Genomic DNA, 18419 nt, shown 5'->3' on the forward strand with positions numbered 1-18419 from the left:
TGTCAGGGGCACCGGCAACATGTGGGAGGGACAGTAAATGGCCCCAGCACTGGTCAAGGAAAACCCCCTGGGGGTCTATGACCTCGGTATTTGCCGCTTGGGGGACGCAGGTGGGCTGGCTCAGCCAGCTGAGGTGGGCGCTGTCATCCAGCAGGCACTGGAGGGTTGCTGTGGGTAGCAAGGCACCCCTGCCCAGTGCTCAAAGCCGGGAAGCAGCAGAAGCTCCAGGGCTTGGAAAAATGTGCCTGTGCTCACAGACACATGGCTAGCATGGTCAGCCAAGGAACGACCTTGAGACTCAGGAACATGCGAAGACCAAGCGTGTCCGAAAGCTGGAGTGCGTGGTGGCTCCAAGTGGGACTGGCTGGAGGTGGGAGGAGGGGAGGCCCCAGTGCACAGTGGAGGCAGGGCCCTGGGAGGATGCACCGGAGAGGGCCTGGTCCTGGCTGGGCGAGGCTACCTTGCTCCGCACTCTCCGACACAGCAGCCTCAGCTTCTGCAGCAGCCATGCCACTCGTGGGGTCGGGCTTGAGCTCCACAGGCGGCGGCTCCCGGGGCGCGTCGGCTTTCTCCGTCTGCTCTGCACCTGGGTGGGGGAAGCACCGGAGGCTGGATTGCTACCCTCTGTCCAGGGGTCGGATACCTCTCCTGGACCAGTGCCCTGGTGGTGGCTATGCGTGGCCCAGGAGGGGAGGCCCCAGCATACCCCTGGCTCAGGCTACTCGTGTCTGCTCTGTCTGGAAGAGACCCCTGGAACACACAACAGGCCATTCTGGGTAACACAAGCTCAAGAGGTGCAGGTGTCCATGCCACCTGTCCCAAGGCAGCCCTCAACTATCCTGCGCCTAGTCCACTGGGAGGTGACAAGGCAGCTGGCTGCGTTCTCAGCATCTGACTCACCGCTGGCCGCACTCTGGGCCTGGCCGCCTCGCTCCTCCTTGAGGTCCCTGCTGGGGCCTGTGGATGCGCTTCGTCCTGCCTGCTCCAGCCTGCTCAGTGTGCTGGTGGCCGCCTTCTCTTTGGCTCTCTTGTCCCCTCCTGGAGATGGAACAGGGCAGACCTGCCATTTCCCACCATTTGGAGGTGTGAGGTGGCCCAGAACTTGGCTAGGTCTTCCTCATCCTCCCTAGGGTACCTCTAAGTAGTGGTTTGCTATTTTCATTAACCCAATTATTCATAGGGCACCCACTCCATAGCAGGCTGCTGGCTGGGCACCAGGAACACAACAGTGCTGGTTCACGCTTGTGTGGGACACGCAGACTGGTTGAGAAGGCAGACCTCACGTGTGCACTAAGGGAGCTGATCAGAGCTCAGCACTTGGAAAGGGAGGAATGTGGCTTCTGGAAGTCTCCAGCAAGGTACCTGGCCCACAATGGGCGTCTGAGGGCTTTATCTCAGCAGCTAAGGGGAGCGGAAGGAGGGGCTCAGGAGAAGAGACCCGCAGGAGGGGCTAGGAGCAAACTCTGCCCATGTGCAAAGGCACCAAACCAGGCACAGCTCCCGGGTGCTCTGCAGGGGAAAAGCAGACAGAGAGGCCACCCTCAGACCTGAGGCTAATCCTTGCCAGCACCCTTGACTAAGTCAGGGCCAGATGAGGAAACTGAGACACAGAAAGTCAGAGGCAGAGCCCACATCAAAAGCCAGGGCCTCTGGCCATCTGCTTGGTAGCAGGTGCCAATAACCTACCTTCTGTGGCCAAGGCCTCTGTGTTTCCCCTAGGGCTGGTGGCCGGCTCAGCGAGTGACTTGAGGGCATGGCAGGCCGTGATGATGTCCTGCATCTGGAGGAAGGTGGCCACGGCCAGCACATCATCCACGTTCTCAGGGCTCAGGCTCAGCTTGGCTGTGTACATAAACTCCAGCACCTGCCCCAGGCCTGCCGAGGACAGAACAGCTGTCACAGACCCACCTCAAGACCCAGCACTGGTAGCCTGCCTGCCACTCCACTCAGCAGCAAGATGCAGGGATTTAGGAACAGCGGAGTGGCAAGCCTGCATCGCCCCATCTCCTGTGTGGGGAGGAGGCAGGTAACCTGGGGATCTCAGCACTGCCAACAGCCCTTGAAAAGAAGAGCTCACCGAGGGTCTGAATGTCTGCCCTGCATGGATAACAAGAGGTGTGAACACCTGTCCTGCATGGAGAACAGGAGGTGTGAATGCCTGCCCTGCACCGAAAACAGGAGGTGCGAACACCCGCCCTGCAGAGAGGACAGGAGGTGTGAACACCCGCCTTACACAGAGGACAGGAGGTGTGAATGCCTGCCCTGCATGGAGGAGGATGGGCTGTGAATGCTGTCCACGCATGCAGAAAAGAAGGTGTGAATATGAACCCTGCACGGAGGACAGGGGGTATAAACGCCCACCCTGCACGGAGGACAGGGGGTATAAACGCCCACCCTGCACGGAGGACAGGGAGTATAAACGCCCACCCTGCATGGAGGATAGGGAGTATGAATGCCCAGCCTGCACTGAGGACAGAGTGTGAATGCCTGCCTTCAACGAGGACAGAGGTGTGAGGGCCCACCCCGCATTGAGGACAGATGGTTTGAACACCTGCCCTATACACCCTCTACTGCTGGGCTTCACCATGGAAGTGAAGGACACTCCGACCTGACTTTCGTCAGGGCTCTGCTACCAAATCTCTGACTGACTGACCTCCAGGCCAGTCACTGACCTCTCTGGGTCTCAGTTTCCACCTCCGTAAATTGGTAGAATAATACCTTCCCTGGGCATGTCATGCCATTCTGGGTTGGGAGTCCGAATCCAGGACCAGCTCCTCCTACAATCCCAAGGTCTTGCTGACACTGCTCCCAGCCCCCAGGCCTTCCCCATCACCTCTCCCTACACTTCTATTTAGCACTGAGGTAGATGCTTCAGGACTGACTCAGCCAGGGAATACAGCCTGCCTGCTCTCTGCCCCTCCCAATGAGATTTTCCTGTGTTCACTGCGGCCTAGAGCTCATCATGAGCCCTTCCTGCCAGCTCTCCCCTTACTACTTCACCCCCAATCAAAACAGACCCCCAAAAGGTGGGAGGAACTTGGTACTGACATGCTCATGGCCTGAAGCCTGTGCAGGAGGCCTGGTGCACCCCACAGCCTGCAGGTGCTGCCCCTGGAGGGCCTGGCATAGCACAGGGCCAGCCACAGCTTCTGGCCCTCAGCAAGCTCAGCTCCAGCCCTGACGGGGTACCTGCCGCGTTACTGATGTCCAGGTGCACCACGTCCTTCTGGTCCACGAAGAGCATCTTGAAGTACTCGCTGCAGGCTGCCAGCACTGCTTTATGGGCCTTAAAGTGAACACCATCCACCACAAAGGTGCAGTCACAGAGAAGCCCCAGCTGCCGCTGCTGGTTCAGCTGTTCCAAGACGTGCTGGCTGTGCTGGGGAAAGTCCATGGCTGCAGAAAGCCAGAGGGCCCTGGGGTTAGCAAGGAGAAAGGGTGCCGGCCACACTCAAGAGTCACCCCTCAACTCCCAGGCAAGCACCATGGAGAAGACAGAGTTAAAACAAGTGAGGGCATTTCTGCCCCCAAAAGGGCAGATCCCTCCAGACACCCCACTGCAAGCCAAACTCAGCCACCTGGCGGCTCCTGCATGCCTGGGTCTACTGGCCAAGAAAAGTGCCTCAAACCAAAATGCATCGGGCACCAACACGAGGCAGCTGCCTCTGTATCCAGCCTGGTAATGACATTAAAAAGCCAAAAAAGTGAATAAACATAAAACACTGATTACCGCCATGATTTAAAAAATGAAAAGACATGGTCACTTTAACATTTGTTACAAAAAGAATGCATGACAATCTTAGAATAGGGGACAGATGTTTCCATTGGACACGTTGGTCTTTAATAAAACTTTTCTATCTTGTTCTTATTTTTCGCATTCTCTCATGGGCAGGTGAAGACAAGCTGGTGTTTCATCACCCAGTGTTGCAGAGCTTGGCCACTCTCAGGCTCTGAAGGTTCCCTCATCCCCTGCCGAGCCCAGATCTCCCTCTCTTTCTGATTCATGGGCTTGGGGAACTACCTAGAGTTGCAGAGTCTTCTGACTTCAGAAACCTGTGTCCTGGTGGCCGTCTCAGGAGAAACAACAAACTCTGATCCTGATCCCAAGAGCGGCTGACCTGGCCACAAGTTCTCTGTCAAGGGCCTCACTTCATGCCTGGAAATCCCACAAGTGAAAATGCTCAGAAAAATTCCGTGGCCCGGTGCCCGGCAGTCTTGAACCACACAAGCCGTGACTAAGTATTTAAAACAGCTCTCACTCCCGCCCCCACACCACCCAGAGTCAGCGTCGAGATCAGCAATTGCCTAGGGAAAATAAGCAGGCCCTCTTTTCTAGAAAGAACCCATTTCAGAATGTTTGAAGAGAAAAATCAATACCCACTGTCTGGGATCACATCAGACAGATTCAACTGGGCACAGCTGTCAAGTCCTGGCCCAGGCTCTGCTAAGGGCGGTGGGTCTCTGCCTACTCCTCCTCTTCTCCGAGGCCTGAGTCTGCACAGGGCTGCCCCTGCTGCTTCTGGGAAGGTGAGAAGGACACTGGGGCTCTCTGCCCTCAGTTTCAGCAGCTCTGCCCTGGCTCGAGCACTACCCTGTGACATCAGCCTCTTGGGGGTGAATCACTGCTGCAGTTCTGAAGCCGCTGTGACCATGTATGGCTGTCAGGCTGTGATGTGCCGCAGAGGAAGCCACGCCCCTCCTGCCAGCACAGGTCTGCCAGCCTTGAAGGGCACGAAGGCCCCCTACCACGTAATGTCTGGGAAACTTTTCACAAATGGGGGTAATGTATCTGCTGAGCCGGGGGAAGTGATGCAGCAAACAAGCAGGGAGTGTGGCAGTGGCAACAAGCATGAGCCACTGCGCTGCAGCCTCCGAGCCACACGTTCAGCATTGCTGCTGCTGCCAGAGACCCAGAAACAGCCGCTCCTTCCCCCGACACTGGCCGGCTTCAGCTCTCAGTGGCATTACTAAATGGCTGTGGCTAGAGCCCTAAGTGTAAGCACTGGAGAGCCAGGGCCAGCACCGAAGTCAGGAGGTAAGGCCCTGGGGCGGCTGGTCCCACACCAAAGCCAGGGGGCTGGGAGCTGCACACGGCCCCCTGGTGCAAAGCCTAGAGGTCTTTCTCTCCCGTTCTTAGTCCCTGGAAGCAGCAGGGTCCCATTTGTGACCTGAAGGAACGCAAGGGAGAATCATGGCTTCGCTGCTCTTATGCGCTGGATGTGGGAGGCACCAGTGTCTGGCCTGTGGGTCAAGACCTGAGGGCACAAAGGGCAAGGTGGCCCTAGGCCACGTCAACCCTAGGCTCTCTTCTGGCTGCGGAAAAGGTCACGTGAGCAGACAGGTGTGTGGGTGGCGAGCACTGGGCTCAATCACTAGTCACCCCCATATAGCCCCAGCAGCCCCAAGTGCGGAAGAGGGGAACACAAGGGCCTACACAGGGCAAAACGCTTAACTGGGTTCAGAAGCAACCCATCTGGAACTTGCAAGTGAGGCCCAACCCTTTTCTCCTGGCTATATGCCAACTTCCTCACCTTCCCCAGGAGCCAACCTGACACCTGAGCCGGGAGGGAGGGTCTCCCAGGTGCTAAAACAACCCGGGGAGCAGCAGCTGAACCCCCAGAGGTACAGAGAACCCTCTAGCAGGAAAACCATCTGACCTGCTGGGAAGATACATGTGAGAAAACTCCTAGCCAAGTGAAGGGACAGGATCAATCCATCTTGCCTGGGGCCCAAGGCTGGGATGAACCACCCTGTGGTCACGTGCCCTGGGGCTTCCCACAAGTGCAGCCTCACCCAGCCATACAGCTGTCCTGGGCCCAGATGGATGGATGGATGGATGGATGGATGAGCTACATAGATTTGATAAGACACATTCCCTAGAGAATAAAATAGTAAAGGCCCTGAGGACAGGGTAGGTGGTAGCCCAACACCCCTCATGCCACCACCTGCCAAGAGAGCAGCTGTGTGCCCATGAGTAATGTTCTCCACCCCACACCAACCGCACTCTTCCCATGCAAGATGCCCGCCCAGCAGTGGGCTCCTCCCACACATGGGTGTTTGCAGGAGAAACAGAAGTCTATAACCCTCTGAGGCAGCTCCAACAGAAATGTACCAAAAGGGAAGAAAATAGGAGAGCCGATCATAAGAGGGAAGGAGGAAGAAGTAAAGATGGGCAAAGTAAGGGAAGGAAAGAAAGGAGGAAGGGAGGGAGGGGCCCTGCTCCCACAGAGAGATCAGCAGCAGCTGAAATGCACTCTCCAGTACAATCTGGAACTGGCCTCCCAGGGGTGCAAGAGCAGCCTGAGGGGCGCAGGAGGGGGTGTGCCAAGTGCTAAATGGTGTCACCTGCAGAACTGTGTCATTGTGGACTTTATAACTGAAGCCTCACCCTCATGAGGCAAGTGCGGCTCAGGGTCCCCCAGGCAGCCGGGAAGCTCGAACAGCCCCTCTCCCAAGGCCCGTGGTGAGACTCTGGGTCCTTCCCTCAGAGGGGCTGAGCTAGAGCTAGGCGGTCCCCCACCTCCAACCCACATGAACTGCTCTGGAGGGATCACCAGCCCGTGTCCTAGTTCCTCCCTTATCTGCTCCTTATCATGCTTGGGAGCTTAGTTGCTTAGTTCCTGTCATGCTTAGTGACAGGAACCCAGCAGGATGGCCAAGCTTGGATGGACACAGAAGAGGAGCTGGGAGCGAAGGGATGGGCAGCTCCCAGGAGCATCCCTTCCTGAGTGCGTGCTAGGAGGTGCTGTCTGGGGAGACGTTAACCACAGTCATCAGATCCACAGCCAGCCTGCTCCCCAGCGCCCCCAGGTAAGCAGGCACAGAGGGTGAAGAAATACTGCTCCCACCAGGCAGCCAGTACCCACCCACCCTTGGAACACAGTACGCATTGCTCAAGCACAAGTGTCAGGGTCCGTGGTCTTTACTTCATCTTGCGTCATGGGCGATAAATACAGGCATTAGTTCAAGCGACTTCTAAGGAAGACCCTAAAACCTTAGATCCACAGAAAATGCCAACAGACAAGACCACAGAGCCCAGCAGCCCAAAGTCCTCATTTTAGATGCAGACTGACCCGATCTCCCCCTTCCAAAGTCCTGGCTGCAATTGGGCACCTTTCCTCTGACGCCTCCAGTCACTCAGTTTTTCTCCCTGACCTCAGGTGTCAGAGCTGGGATGCTGTCCAGATGACCAAAAGCTTGGCTGGACACACGGCCCTGGCCTCCCTCACGAGGAATTCACTGGGGAACAAAAGAGTGAGGCACTGGGGCCACCTGCAGCGTGAGTCCAGACAGACACACCAATGCGGCAAAACGGACACAGGCAACGCAGGGCCCCTCTCAGGATGGCCAACAACGCCTCTCCTGCCAGGGCCCACCACGCCTCCCATGGAGAGATGGTGTCTTTTTCCCTCCCGGTGGAATCTGGAGGGCCCAATGAGGACTCTGACATGGGGACTCTGACCATCAGGATGCAGGGGCTGTGCCAGTTTCAGACCTAAACCTAAAGAAGCCTGGAAGATTTTGCTCTGGCTCCTGGGAACTCAGCTGCCGAGCTGGAGGAAAGCCCAGCCTCCCGAGTGAATGGGAAACTCATGGAGGGGCTCTGGGGACAGGGCACATGGGGAAGAGCAGGGGCCACTGACAGCACCAAGGCTCTGCGGTGAGGGACACACTTTCCTGCACCTCCCAGCCCACGTGCACTGCCCACACGGCCTCAAACAACGCCTGGGGAGCAAGTGACTGCCTGTCCACCCACAAAACTGTAAGAAATACTGACCCACTGATGACTTAAACCACTGGGTTTGGGGGTGGTTTGCTGTGCAGCAAGAGATAACTGAGACAGACGGTAAAACTATAAAGCAAAGGAAGTGATTAAGTCAAAGGTTCAGGATGATGGTTCTCTCTAGATGGGGAAGGGCAAGCAGGGGACTTCTGAGATCTTGGAAGAGTTCTCTTTCTTTACTTAGAGTCCCCTGGATTTACTACTTAAACTCAATGTGTATATTTCATATACATTTAAATGAAAACATATTTCAATTAAAAAATATTTTTATTTCGTAGAGGCAAGATTCTACCATGTTGCTCGGGCTGGTCTCAAACTCCTGGGCTTAAGCGATCTGCCTGCCTCAGCCTCCTAAAATGCTGGATTACAGGCATGAGCCACTGCACCCAGCCATTTTTCAAAAATTTTAATAAGAAAAAAGGTTCAGTTGCCAGACTTGATCCAGTCATGGCACAGAGTGTGCAGGCCAAGGTTGGGTTGCTCCCAAGCATGATCCCCACCATGCTCGCCAGGGCTGCCTTGAGGCCCAGCATGGCAGCAAGGGTCAGAGGAGCTAAGAGGGCAGCCAAGGCTCCCACAGGTGGGATTCAGAAGGGCTGGCCCCAGAAAACACCACCCATTGCATCTGCCTTGCAGTTCCAAAGCACCACAGACTGCTGAGTAAGAGTTTCTGTTTGGGGTGTGAAATCTACTCTGGTGCCAAGCTCTACACTGCTGCCTCCACAATGCAGGGATTCCAGTGGCAGCTGAGCCCTGTGGAAGCAGCAGAACCTCCGGGGACAGGTCCAGCAGGACCCGGGTCCGAGTTCCGCCACCCACCTGCAGGTGATCTTCAGGAAAGCTTCTCCAATGGCCAACAGGGCTAATGGTGTGATTTCCTTTGTGAGGGGATTAAATTAAGTAACATCTGTCAAGGCCCTGTACAGCGCCTGGCATATCGTGAGCACGCAGCAAGCTCCTGTTACCAGGAAGCAGACATGCAGACGACAGTTTTGCTTTTGTAGGCCAAAGACTATCAGATGGGCACACTGGGTACCTTTGAAAACTATGTGGTGACTTGACCTTGTTAAGAGGTTGTAATCATAACCCATCACTCCTTCTAAATGCAATCTGGAAAAATCCCGGAGCATAATTAGCATGAAAAGAGGGAGGGGGTGGCGGGAGGGGCACTGAGTGGAGAGAGATCCTGAGTGATGGTGTCTGCTGGGAGGCACTTTACACTGAACTGTTAAACCCCAGGGGTGCTCCCAGGTGAAGGCTGGAGTGCATGCCCAGAGCGCTAAGTAGCCCCACAGAGCACAGCTCCATCTCAGAGTCAAATGGGCACCCGCCAAACATGAAATATGACCCGGCTTATTAGCACGAACTAAACTACTGGCAGGGTTTCCAAACTGCCACAAAGGGAAGCCGTTAAGCCAGGAAACAACTAGCCTACCACAGAGAAACACTGATCTTCACAAACAGTCCTGGCTCCCAGAACAAGCTGCGCACAGCTCTGAGCCTTGACAGATGCCTGAGGATTCCATCCAGGTGCTTGAGGAACCTAATGGCAGGTGAGAAGGATCACCACTGGCTTCCAGTTGCTCAGCATTCTCGATTTTCTAGAAATACAGTTTCTGTTGGCTCAACATAAACTTCCAAAGGAGCCAGGCACGGTGGCTCACGTCTGTAATCCCAGCATTTTCGGGAGCCAAGGCGGGAGGACTGTGGAAGGTTTGAGACCAGCCTGGGCAACACGGTCAAACCCCGTCTCTACAAAAAAAATTTTTTTTAATTACCTGAGTATGGTGGCACAACCTGTAGTTCCAGCTACTTGGGAGGCTGAGACAGGAGGATAGATTAAGCCCAGGAGGTCGAGGCTGCAGTGAGCTATGATTGTGCCACCGCACTCCAGCCCGGGCGGTGGAGTGAGACCCTGTCTCAAAAACAAACAAATAAAAAACCTGTGGCCAGGCACGGTGGCTCACGCCTATAATCCCAGGACTTTGGGAGGCCGAGGTTGTTGACTCACTTGAGGTCAGGAGTTCAAGATCAGCCTGACCAACCATGGCAAAATTCCATTTCTACTAATAATACAAAATTAAGCTGAGCTCAGTGGCTCACGCCTGTAATCCCAGCACTTTGGGAGGCAAAGGTGGGCAGACCATGAGGTCAGGAGTTTGAGACCAGCCTGACCAACATGGTGAAACCCCGTCTCTACTAAAAATACAAAAATTAACCTGGCGTGGTGGCATGCGCCTGTAATCTCAGCTACTCGGGAAGCTGAGGCAGGAAAATCACTTGAATCCAGGAGGCAGAGGTTGCAGTAAGCCGAGATTACGCCACTGCACTACAGCCTGGGAAACAGAGTGAGACTCTATCTCAAAAAAAATTTTTTTAATAAAAACGAAAAATACAGAATTACCCAGTGTGGTGGCGCATGCCTGTAGTCCCAGCGACTCAGGAGGCTGAGGCAGGAGAATCACTTGAACCCTGGAGGCAGAGGTCACAATGAGTCGAGATCGCACCACTGCACTCCAGCCTGGGTGACAGAGTGGACTCTGTCCCCAAAAACAAACAAATAAAACTTCCAAGGAAATGGAAGTTCACATAAGGCCAGCCTTGTGAGCGTGAAACCTACCTGCCCAACCCCACCAACCACCCCAGTTTGACAACCCATTTCTCTGAATACAAGAGATGGCAGAGAAGCAAAGATGAACAGAACCAACCCTGCTGCCACTTTCCTTCTCAGCCAGCAAACACTCTTCTTTAAGACTGGGTTTCTCAAACTTTTAAAATCACTTTCTCCTTTAGATAAACATACAAATCTCAGCCCCTCCCAACAACCTGACTCTGGTATTTCCCCTGGAGAGTGCCCGTTCCCAGCTTAAGAATCACTGCTATCTTCTACACAGTCCCACCAGCCAGGGGTTCAGCAGTATTTTCTGAAGTTTGTATTATTAAAAAAACGACTTCTTTAAATCTTAAAAATGTCTAAATATAAATGAAATTTCAATGCTGACTTTGCTTTTCAAACTGTACAACTCCTACTATCTTTCAGATTTAGGCCAGGCACAATGGCTCACACCTGTAATCCTAGTACTTTGGGGGGCTGAGACTGAAGGATCACTTGAGGCCAGAAACTTGAGATCAGCCTGGGCAACACAGTGAGACCCCATCTCTACAGAATAAAAATTTAAATATTAGCTGGGTTGAGCTATGGCTGCACCACCGCACTCCAGCCTATGTGACAGAGAGAGACCCTATCAACACGATCACCAACAACAAAAGGTTAGCCATACTTTTGAAAGACAGACACCCCACTGCCTGATCACTGATGGACCCCACTGCTTCAGGATTGTGCACGAAAGGGAAGGCTGGCTGGCCAATTACAACAGATGTCTGCTTGCAGAGATGATAATTAAAGCCACGAGGTAGAACAAGATATCCATGGGAGTGGGTATTGGATGAACAAGAGAAGAAGCCAATGGACTCAGAATGCCAGCTCCAAACTTAACAGGGTGACCTCAGGCAAGCATCTCTGAGTTTTCAGTTGCTCACCTATAAAATAGGAAAACCACCATCAACACGAGGGTTCAATGAGACAAGGAGACAGGAAGTACTGCCCAAATATCGGCAAAAGTGGAATTAGATATTACTTCTCTAACGCAGCTCTGTGACTGATACACAGTTAAAAGGGAAATGATGAACTAATTACAACAAAAACAAACCAGGTGATCCCAAGTGAAATCCCCATACCAGGGGGGCACAGGGCTCCTGTGAACAGGATGACAGCTGGTCAAAGCCCTGGGAGGGCAGCTGGCAAAAGCTAATGGAGCCACAGCCTGCTCCAACGACAAAAAAGCACATAGGTATTGCTTCTCTCTCATCAGGCCTCTATTACACCACTTATGGCAGAAGGCCTGGGAGCTCAAGTTCAATAGAAGGGGATCTGGGGGTCTAATCTCCATAGCCGGTGGGCTGAGGGGATGGTGGAGGTTACTTCAAAGTCAACTGCAGAGCACTATCTAGTGCAGGGGGCCCTGGGATAAGGCTGGGTCTGAGATCCGGCCCCTCGACTAGGTGATGAGTGGGTGCTGCTAAGTGCCAACTTGGGAGGATGTAACCACACCTAGACAGACAAAGGCAAGAAAGATGTCCAGGCAGGGACAGCAGAAGCAGTGACGGCTGGAGGGCCAGGTGGAGAAGTGGCTCATGCCCCAGCATACAAGAGGAAGGAGGAGACAAAGTGATGAGAAACACAGCTGGACGGCCAGACACTCAGGCTGGGACCACCACACCAGGACTAAGTGATAACCTTCGCAGTCAGGAGCCACACTGGGACTTGAAAGCAGAAGATTAAATTCCATTGGGCTGGACCGTTGGGATGGGAAAAATAGGACGATGTCACCTCCTGGTGGCCCTAAAAGGGTTTAGCTAGTGTAAAGAATTCAAAACACACATTAGTCCTTCTGGACAGCCTGTACAAGTGGCCCTCCCACTAAATACTATTAAATCCTCTAAAAGTTTTAAGCAGCTCTTCTTGGAGTAGCTCAAAGTCTCTTAAAATTGAGTATCTGGCCCTTCCCAGTGGAAGGTAGAACACAACATTTGTCCAAAACCATAAACCCAGGCTAAGAATTTATACATCTTATTTTATTTGAGATGGAGTCTTGCCTTGTTGCCCAGGCAGGAATGCAGTGGTGCCATCTTGGCTCACTGCAACCTCCGCCTCCTGGGTTCAAGCGATTCTCCTGCCTCAGCCTCCTGAGTAGCTGGGATTAAAGGCGTGCCACCATGCCCAGCTAATTTTTGTATTTTTAGTAGAGATGGGGTTTCACCATGTTGGCCAGGATGGTCTCGATCTCTTGATCTCGTGATCCACCTGCCTCAGCCTCCCAAAGTGCTGGGATTACAGGCGTGAGCCACCATACCTGGCCCATCTTATTTTTAAAAGACAACATCGACATCTCTGGAGGGTATACAGGAAACTGCCCCTCGGGGGAGCAGGGGAAGTGGGGAAGGAGCTGAACTTTTCTATATATTTCTTTTTTGTATTGTTTCCCCACTTGTAAACGCTATCTATTAAAAAATTAAAACTAAGAAAGCTAAAAAAGAATGGAGAGAAAAAGAGGAGGGAAAAAGGGGGGGAAAAGAGAGGGAGAAGAGGGAGGGAGGGAGGGAAGGAAGAAAGAGGGAGAAGGAGGGAGGGAAGGAAGGAGAAGGACAGTTGGAGGGAGGGAAGAAGGAAGGAAAAAAGGAAGGGAGGGAGGGAGGAAGGGGAGGGAGAAAGGGAAAAGACAAAGAGCGAGAAGGAGGGAGGGAGGGAAGGAGGAAGGATGGGGTGAGGGAGAGAGGAAGGAAGGAAGGAAAGAAAAAAGGAAGGGGAAAAGGAAGGAAGGAAGCCAGGCGCATGGTCCCAGCTAACTGGGAGGCTGAGGTGGGAGGATTGCTTGAGCCCAGGAGTTTGAGGCTGCAGAGAGCTATGATCACACCACTGCACTCCAGTGTGGGCAACAGAGTAAAACTGTATCAAAAAATAAAAATATAAAAGACAAGGAAAGAAAAGAAAATAATGCCCACAAATCCAGAGACCTAAGTCCTTTATTTCCATCTACTGTAAAATCTTGAGATATTTTCTATAAGACCTGGTGACTGAAACTTCTCAAAGGAAAAAATTTCTCATAAGGGAAATGGAAACTTGTGGTAATGTGCGCAGAGAATCAATGTATCACTCAGGAAAACAATATGAGCAGAAATTCCTTGAGGGAACGCCCCTAGTGCAGCAGCTGGTACCCTCATGTTCAAACACGGAGGAAGCCACCAACAGTGCGATGAAACCCAAGTCCTTCCCCCTGGGACACACATACACACAATCCACACGCAACCGTGGGGAGCTTGCCATGCCCATGACCCAGTTCAAACACTCCGAACTTGGAATCCAGCCAAGGCTAGTTAAGTGCCTCAGGCAGGAGTATTTGAATTTCTGTACCTCAACTTCCCTTCTGTAAAACAGAGATCATGATGAAAGTTTCTTCATAAAGCTGCTGCTGGCCATCATCATTCTGTCATTACAAAGAAACCCACGCCAGCAAGGTTGATAAATTATAGAAAATAGTTGGCTTGAACTTGTTTTTAATTTTTTAACAAAGAAAAAAACTATAGAAAAAAGCCCAATGCTGTCATCCTTGTCCTATCTCCTAGAAATGGATGTAAAAATTTCATCAGTAATCCAGGCACCCATCAGGTTTCAGCCTGAAAAAGACCAGGAAAAGGTCCACACACTGCAATACTTCCTCCACTCGACAGGAATCAGAATAAAAGGCAGAAATGCTTAATACTTGATGGTAACCACCACCTTCTTTCTACAATGGGCACAAGCATGCCAGGAGCAAAGAGGCTTTCATCGAGGATGAAGAACATGACAATCACAAAGGAAGGCTTAGATTGCCCATGATACTCTTGAAGATCAAGAATTCAAGCCGAAAGAATAAAGCAGGTTAAGTACGAACCAGAAATGGATGTAGCTCAGGCTCTTCAAATGTGACTGACTTTTTCTGGGTTTGGGTCCTCATTTGGATTGGGTAACTGCCAAGGTCCCTTGCAGTGTTCAGATGTAATACATGCTCCAGCCTAGGCAACACAGCAAGACCCCATCTCTACAAAAAATACAAAAATTAGCCAGGCATGCTGGTGCGTGCCTGTGGTACCAGCTACTTGGGAAACTGAGGTGTGAGGATCACTTAAGCTCACAAGGTTGAGACTGCAGTGAGCAGTGACTGCACCACTGCACTCCAGCCTGGACAACAGACCCTGTCTCAAAAAAAGAAAAAAGATTTCATAAATGTTGAGTAAATGAATGAATTATTTCATTAATGAGACTGCCATGCATTTGAAATATAACAGATACAGTGCAACAATTAAAATGAGGCATTTACCTAGCAGTTAGCAGATTTTTTCCACTTGAAACTTTTCCTGGCCAGGCTCAGTGGCTCACGCCTGTAATCCCAGCACTTTGGGAGGCTGAGGCGGGCGGACCACGAGGTCAGCAGTTTGAGGCCAGCCTGGCCAATATGGTGAAACCCCCGCCTCTACTAAAAGTACCAAAAAAACTACCTGGACGTGGTGGCTCGTGCCTGTAGTCCCAGCTACTCGGGAGGCTGAGGCAGGAGAATCACTTAAACCCAGGAGGCGGAGCTTGCTGTGAGCTGAGATTGTGCCACTGCACTCCAGCCTGGGCAATAGAGGGAGACTCCATCTCAAAAACAAAACAAACAAAAAACAACCAAAAACAAAACTTTCCCTACAGTATTATCTTTAAGATTTCCAACTATGAGCATGAACTGTATAGGACATGAACACAAACTATGAAATACATACGGCAGAAGCCAACATCAGATTTTATATATCCTATTCCAAATAGGATTAAGCTCAGTTAAAATTCTGTAAAACTTCATTGGGAAAAAACTAAATGAGTAAGAGAATATTTTAGAGGAATATTTTGGGGATCCCAAAGCCTTAAGTTGGGCCTGGATAAACAGGGGTCAAGAACCCAATGTCTCGGTTTCTGATGATTTTTAAAAACTGCTGGGCTTCTCAATCCAGATGCAGAGGTGCTGTCCTACAGCGGAGGTTTTAGAAGCAGCCCTGTGAGGATTCAGAGAGGCTCAGGGGCCCAGGGCCGCCCTTCAACAAACAGTGCTGCAGACCTCCAGCCCCTCAAATCCCTACCACCTGCGGCAGCAATGAATCAGCAAAGCTGCTCCCAGGCCAAGCCTTGAAACGGAAGGCTTGCAACCCTGGCTGGTTTCCCGACCAGCCCTGCTTTGAAGTACAAGCTTCTGAGAGAAACTTGGAAATCACCCCCAAGTGTGGCCTGGCTCTTGTTCCTAGTGAGACCAGGGAGGTGGGGAAAATGGGATGGAGATGAAGACAGAGACACAGACACAGCTAGTGATGACATGGGGTGGGGTCCCAGTGGAGAAGTATATTTTATGATGTTAATATATATGCTTTATCAGTAAACCCGGAGCGGTGGCTCATGCCTGTAATCTCAACACTTTGGGACACCCAGGAAGGAGGATTGCCTGAGCTCCAGAGTTGGAGACCAGCCTGGGCAATATGGTAAGATCCTGTCTCTACAAAAAGAACAAAATAATTTAGCTGGGCATGGTGGCATGTGCCTGTGGTCCCAGCTACTGGGAGGATGAGGTGGAAGGATCACTTGAGCCTGAGAGGTTGAAGCTGCAGTGAGCTGAGATCATGGCACTGCTGTTCCAGCCTGGGTGACAGTGCAAGACCTTATCTCAAACAAAAGAAAATAATAAAATGAAATGAAATAAAAATTGTGAGTCCTGGTAAGAGACCACAGGTGGGACTGTGTCCTGTGTGCCAAGAGGAAACTGAGCCTTGCTGATAACAGCTGCATCTGCTGAGACTCCAGGGGAGGTTACTGGCAAGAGAAACTCACAAGCTGGTTGCACAGACTATAACTCACAGCGGTCATGAAGGGAGTAAGGGCCAGAGCTGCTGCGGTGTCCCACCAGCAGTGTTTCACGCTTCCACGCTGCCTCACCGGTACTCACGGTGATCCTGGGAGGAGGGACTAATACTGCCACCCCCACTGAGCAGATGAGCAAATCAGTTTAAGAGGCTGTCACTGACCTAGGTCATACTGTCCTGCCCACATTCAAAGCCAAGTCCATCATACTCTAAAAACTGTGCTCTTTCCACTATAGACAAGAACAAACCATCTGTGGACAAACACAGAATACCAGGCTCAATAGATCCCGAGCCTGTCCCAAATGGGCAAATTCTCTGTCATCATGGCATGTAACAGTCTCTCTTCCTTATACTAATGAGTGCTACAAAACATCATATAAAACCCAAAAGTGGCTGGGTACAGTGGCACGTGCCTGTAGTCCCAGCTACTTGAAAGGCTGAAGCAGGAGGATCACCTGAGGTCGGGAGTTCAAGGCTGTTGTGAGCTTTGACTGCATCTATGAATAACCTCTGCACTCCAGCCTAAGCAACACAGTGAGACCCTGTTTCTAAAAAAAAAAAAAAAAAAAAAAAAAAAAACTAAAAAAAATCCAAGGCTGGGCACAGTGGCTCACACTTGTAATCCCGCACTTTGGGGGGCCATGGCAGGCAGACTGCTTGAGCCCTGGAGTTTGAGACCACCCTGGACAAGACAGTGAAAACCTATCTCTAAAAAATACATTAATTAATTAATTTAAAAAACTCACACAATCCAGAAGTGAACATTACTAAGCCTTAATATATTCAGAGTTTGCTACTGCCAGATGAAATGCAAAGTTAAAACCATGAAACAACTCCATTTCTGGCAAAGGTAGCCTGGCCAATTCTCCCACTGCAAACAACTATAAATGCTGGATAAAAATTATAAGACATCTTTTAAAATGCATCAAAGATTGATAATAAGAGGAGTTAAAAATGAAATAAAATGGCTAGGTACAGTGGCTCATACCTGTAATCCCAGCACTTTGGGAGGCTGAGGTGGGCTGATCACCTGAGGTCAGGGATTTGAGATCAGCCTGGCCAACATGGTGAAATCCTGTCCCTACTAAAAATACAAAATTAGCCGGGTGTGGTGGCATGAACCTGTAATCTCAGCTACTGGGGAGGCTGAGACAGGGGAATCACTGGAACCCGCGAGGCAGAGGTTGCAAGTGAGCCAAGATTGTGCCATTGCATTACAGCCTGGACAAAAAAGAGCAAAAAACTCCATCTAAAAAAAAAAAAAAAAAAAAAAAAGACCTTCCCTCCAGCCTGGGCAATAGAGCAAGACTCCATCTCAAAATATAAATAAATAGATAAATAAAAGTAAAAAGTATCAAAGAACTGATAGGTCAGTAAATAATACTGAGAGGTCAAAACACAACTAAATAAGGGCTGAAATCCAGACAGCAAGTTGAACTTTGAGACCAGGTTTCAAGGAAGGACATTTGCAGAACAGGCAAGCTTGAGCCCTACCCTCCACCCCATCCCCAGAGAGAGGTCTCACTGGACCTCGGTGGAAAGAAGACAATACAGAAGCTGCTTCTATCACATCCTGGTGCTGAATGGAGGTGGAAAAAATCTTCCCTGAGAATACACAATGACTAACAGGCCCCCAAAGGACTGCAACCCAAATTCACACCTTATGAAAGACATATTTCAGGCAGATGAAAGTGATCCCCCTAAAGAAAATATTAAATGCAAGAAGGAAGGAAGAACAAGAAAAACAGTAAATATAAGTGAGTAAACCTAAACAAACGCTCAACTGATGATGTTCATAAAAGCTGGAAAACGACTGGCATAGTGGCTCACACCTCTAATCCGACCGCTTTGGGAGGCCAAGGTAGGAGGACTGCTTGAGCCCAGCAGTTCAAGACTACTGTCTTTACCAAAAGAGACCTTGTCTTACCAACAACAACAACAAAAAAAAGTAAAACTTGGCAGGGTGTGGTGGTGAGTGCCTGTGGTCCCAAGCTACCGAGAAACTGAGGCAGGAGGATTGCATAAGCCTAGGTCAAGGCTGCAGTGAGCTGTGATTGTGCCACTGCACTCCAGCCTGGACAACAGAGCAAGGCCCTGTCTCAAAAAAAAAAAAAAAAAAAAAAAAAAAAAAAAAAGCATAAAAAGAACTAAAAAA

At 51.0% G+C, this 18419-nt stretch overlaps 1 protein-coding gene across 6 annotated transcripts in view; it reads right to left on the reverse strand.

The window, feature by feature from the left end:
* Positions 1-18419, reverse strand: part of ZBTB17 (zinc finger and BTB domain containing 17) — a 35512-nt gene that overhangs the window by 3383 nt on the left and 13710 nt on the right. For 4 of the 6 annotated variants that reach the window (XM_032300507.1, XM_032300509.1, XM_032300506.1 and 1 more), the window contains 4 exons: positions 3190-3396; positions 1687-1875; positions 901-1038; positions 461-586 (listed from right to left, as the gene is read on the reverse strand). In XM_032300507.1, the coding sequence (XP_032156398.1) occupies positions 461-586; positions 901-1038; positions 1687-1875; positions 3190-3394 (658 nt within the window). In that variant the 5' untranslated portion in view covers positions 3395-3396. The remainder of the gene's footprint in view (positions 1-460; positions 587-900; positions 1039-1686; positions 1876-3189; positions 3397-18419) is intronic. The other 2 variants (XM_032300511.1, XM_032300512.1) reach the window with 1 other exon arrangement.

The sequence above is a fragment of the Sapajus apella genome, unplaced genomic scaffold (assembly GCF_009761245.1).
Source record: "Sapajus apella isolate SASKATOON/1434 unplaced genomic scaffold, GSC_monkey_1.0 scaffold43, whole genome shotgun sequence".
In the NCBI taxonomy this organism is placed as follows: Eukaryota; Metazoa; Chordata; class Mammalia; order Primates; family Cebidae; genus Sapajus; species Sapajus apella.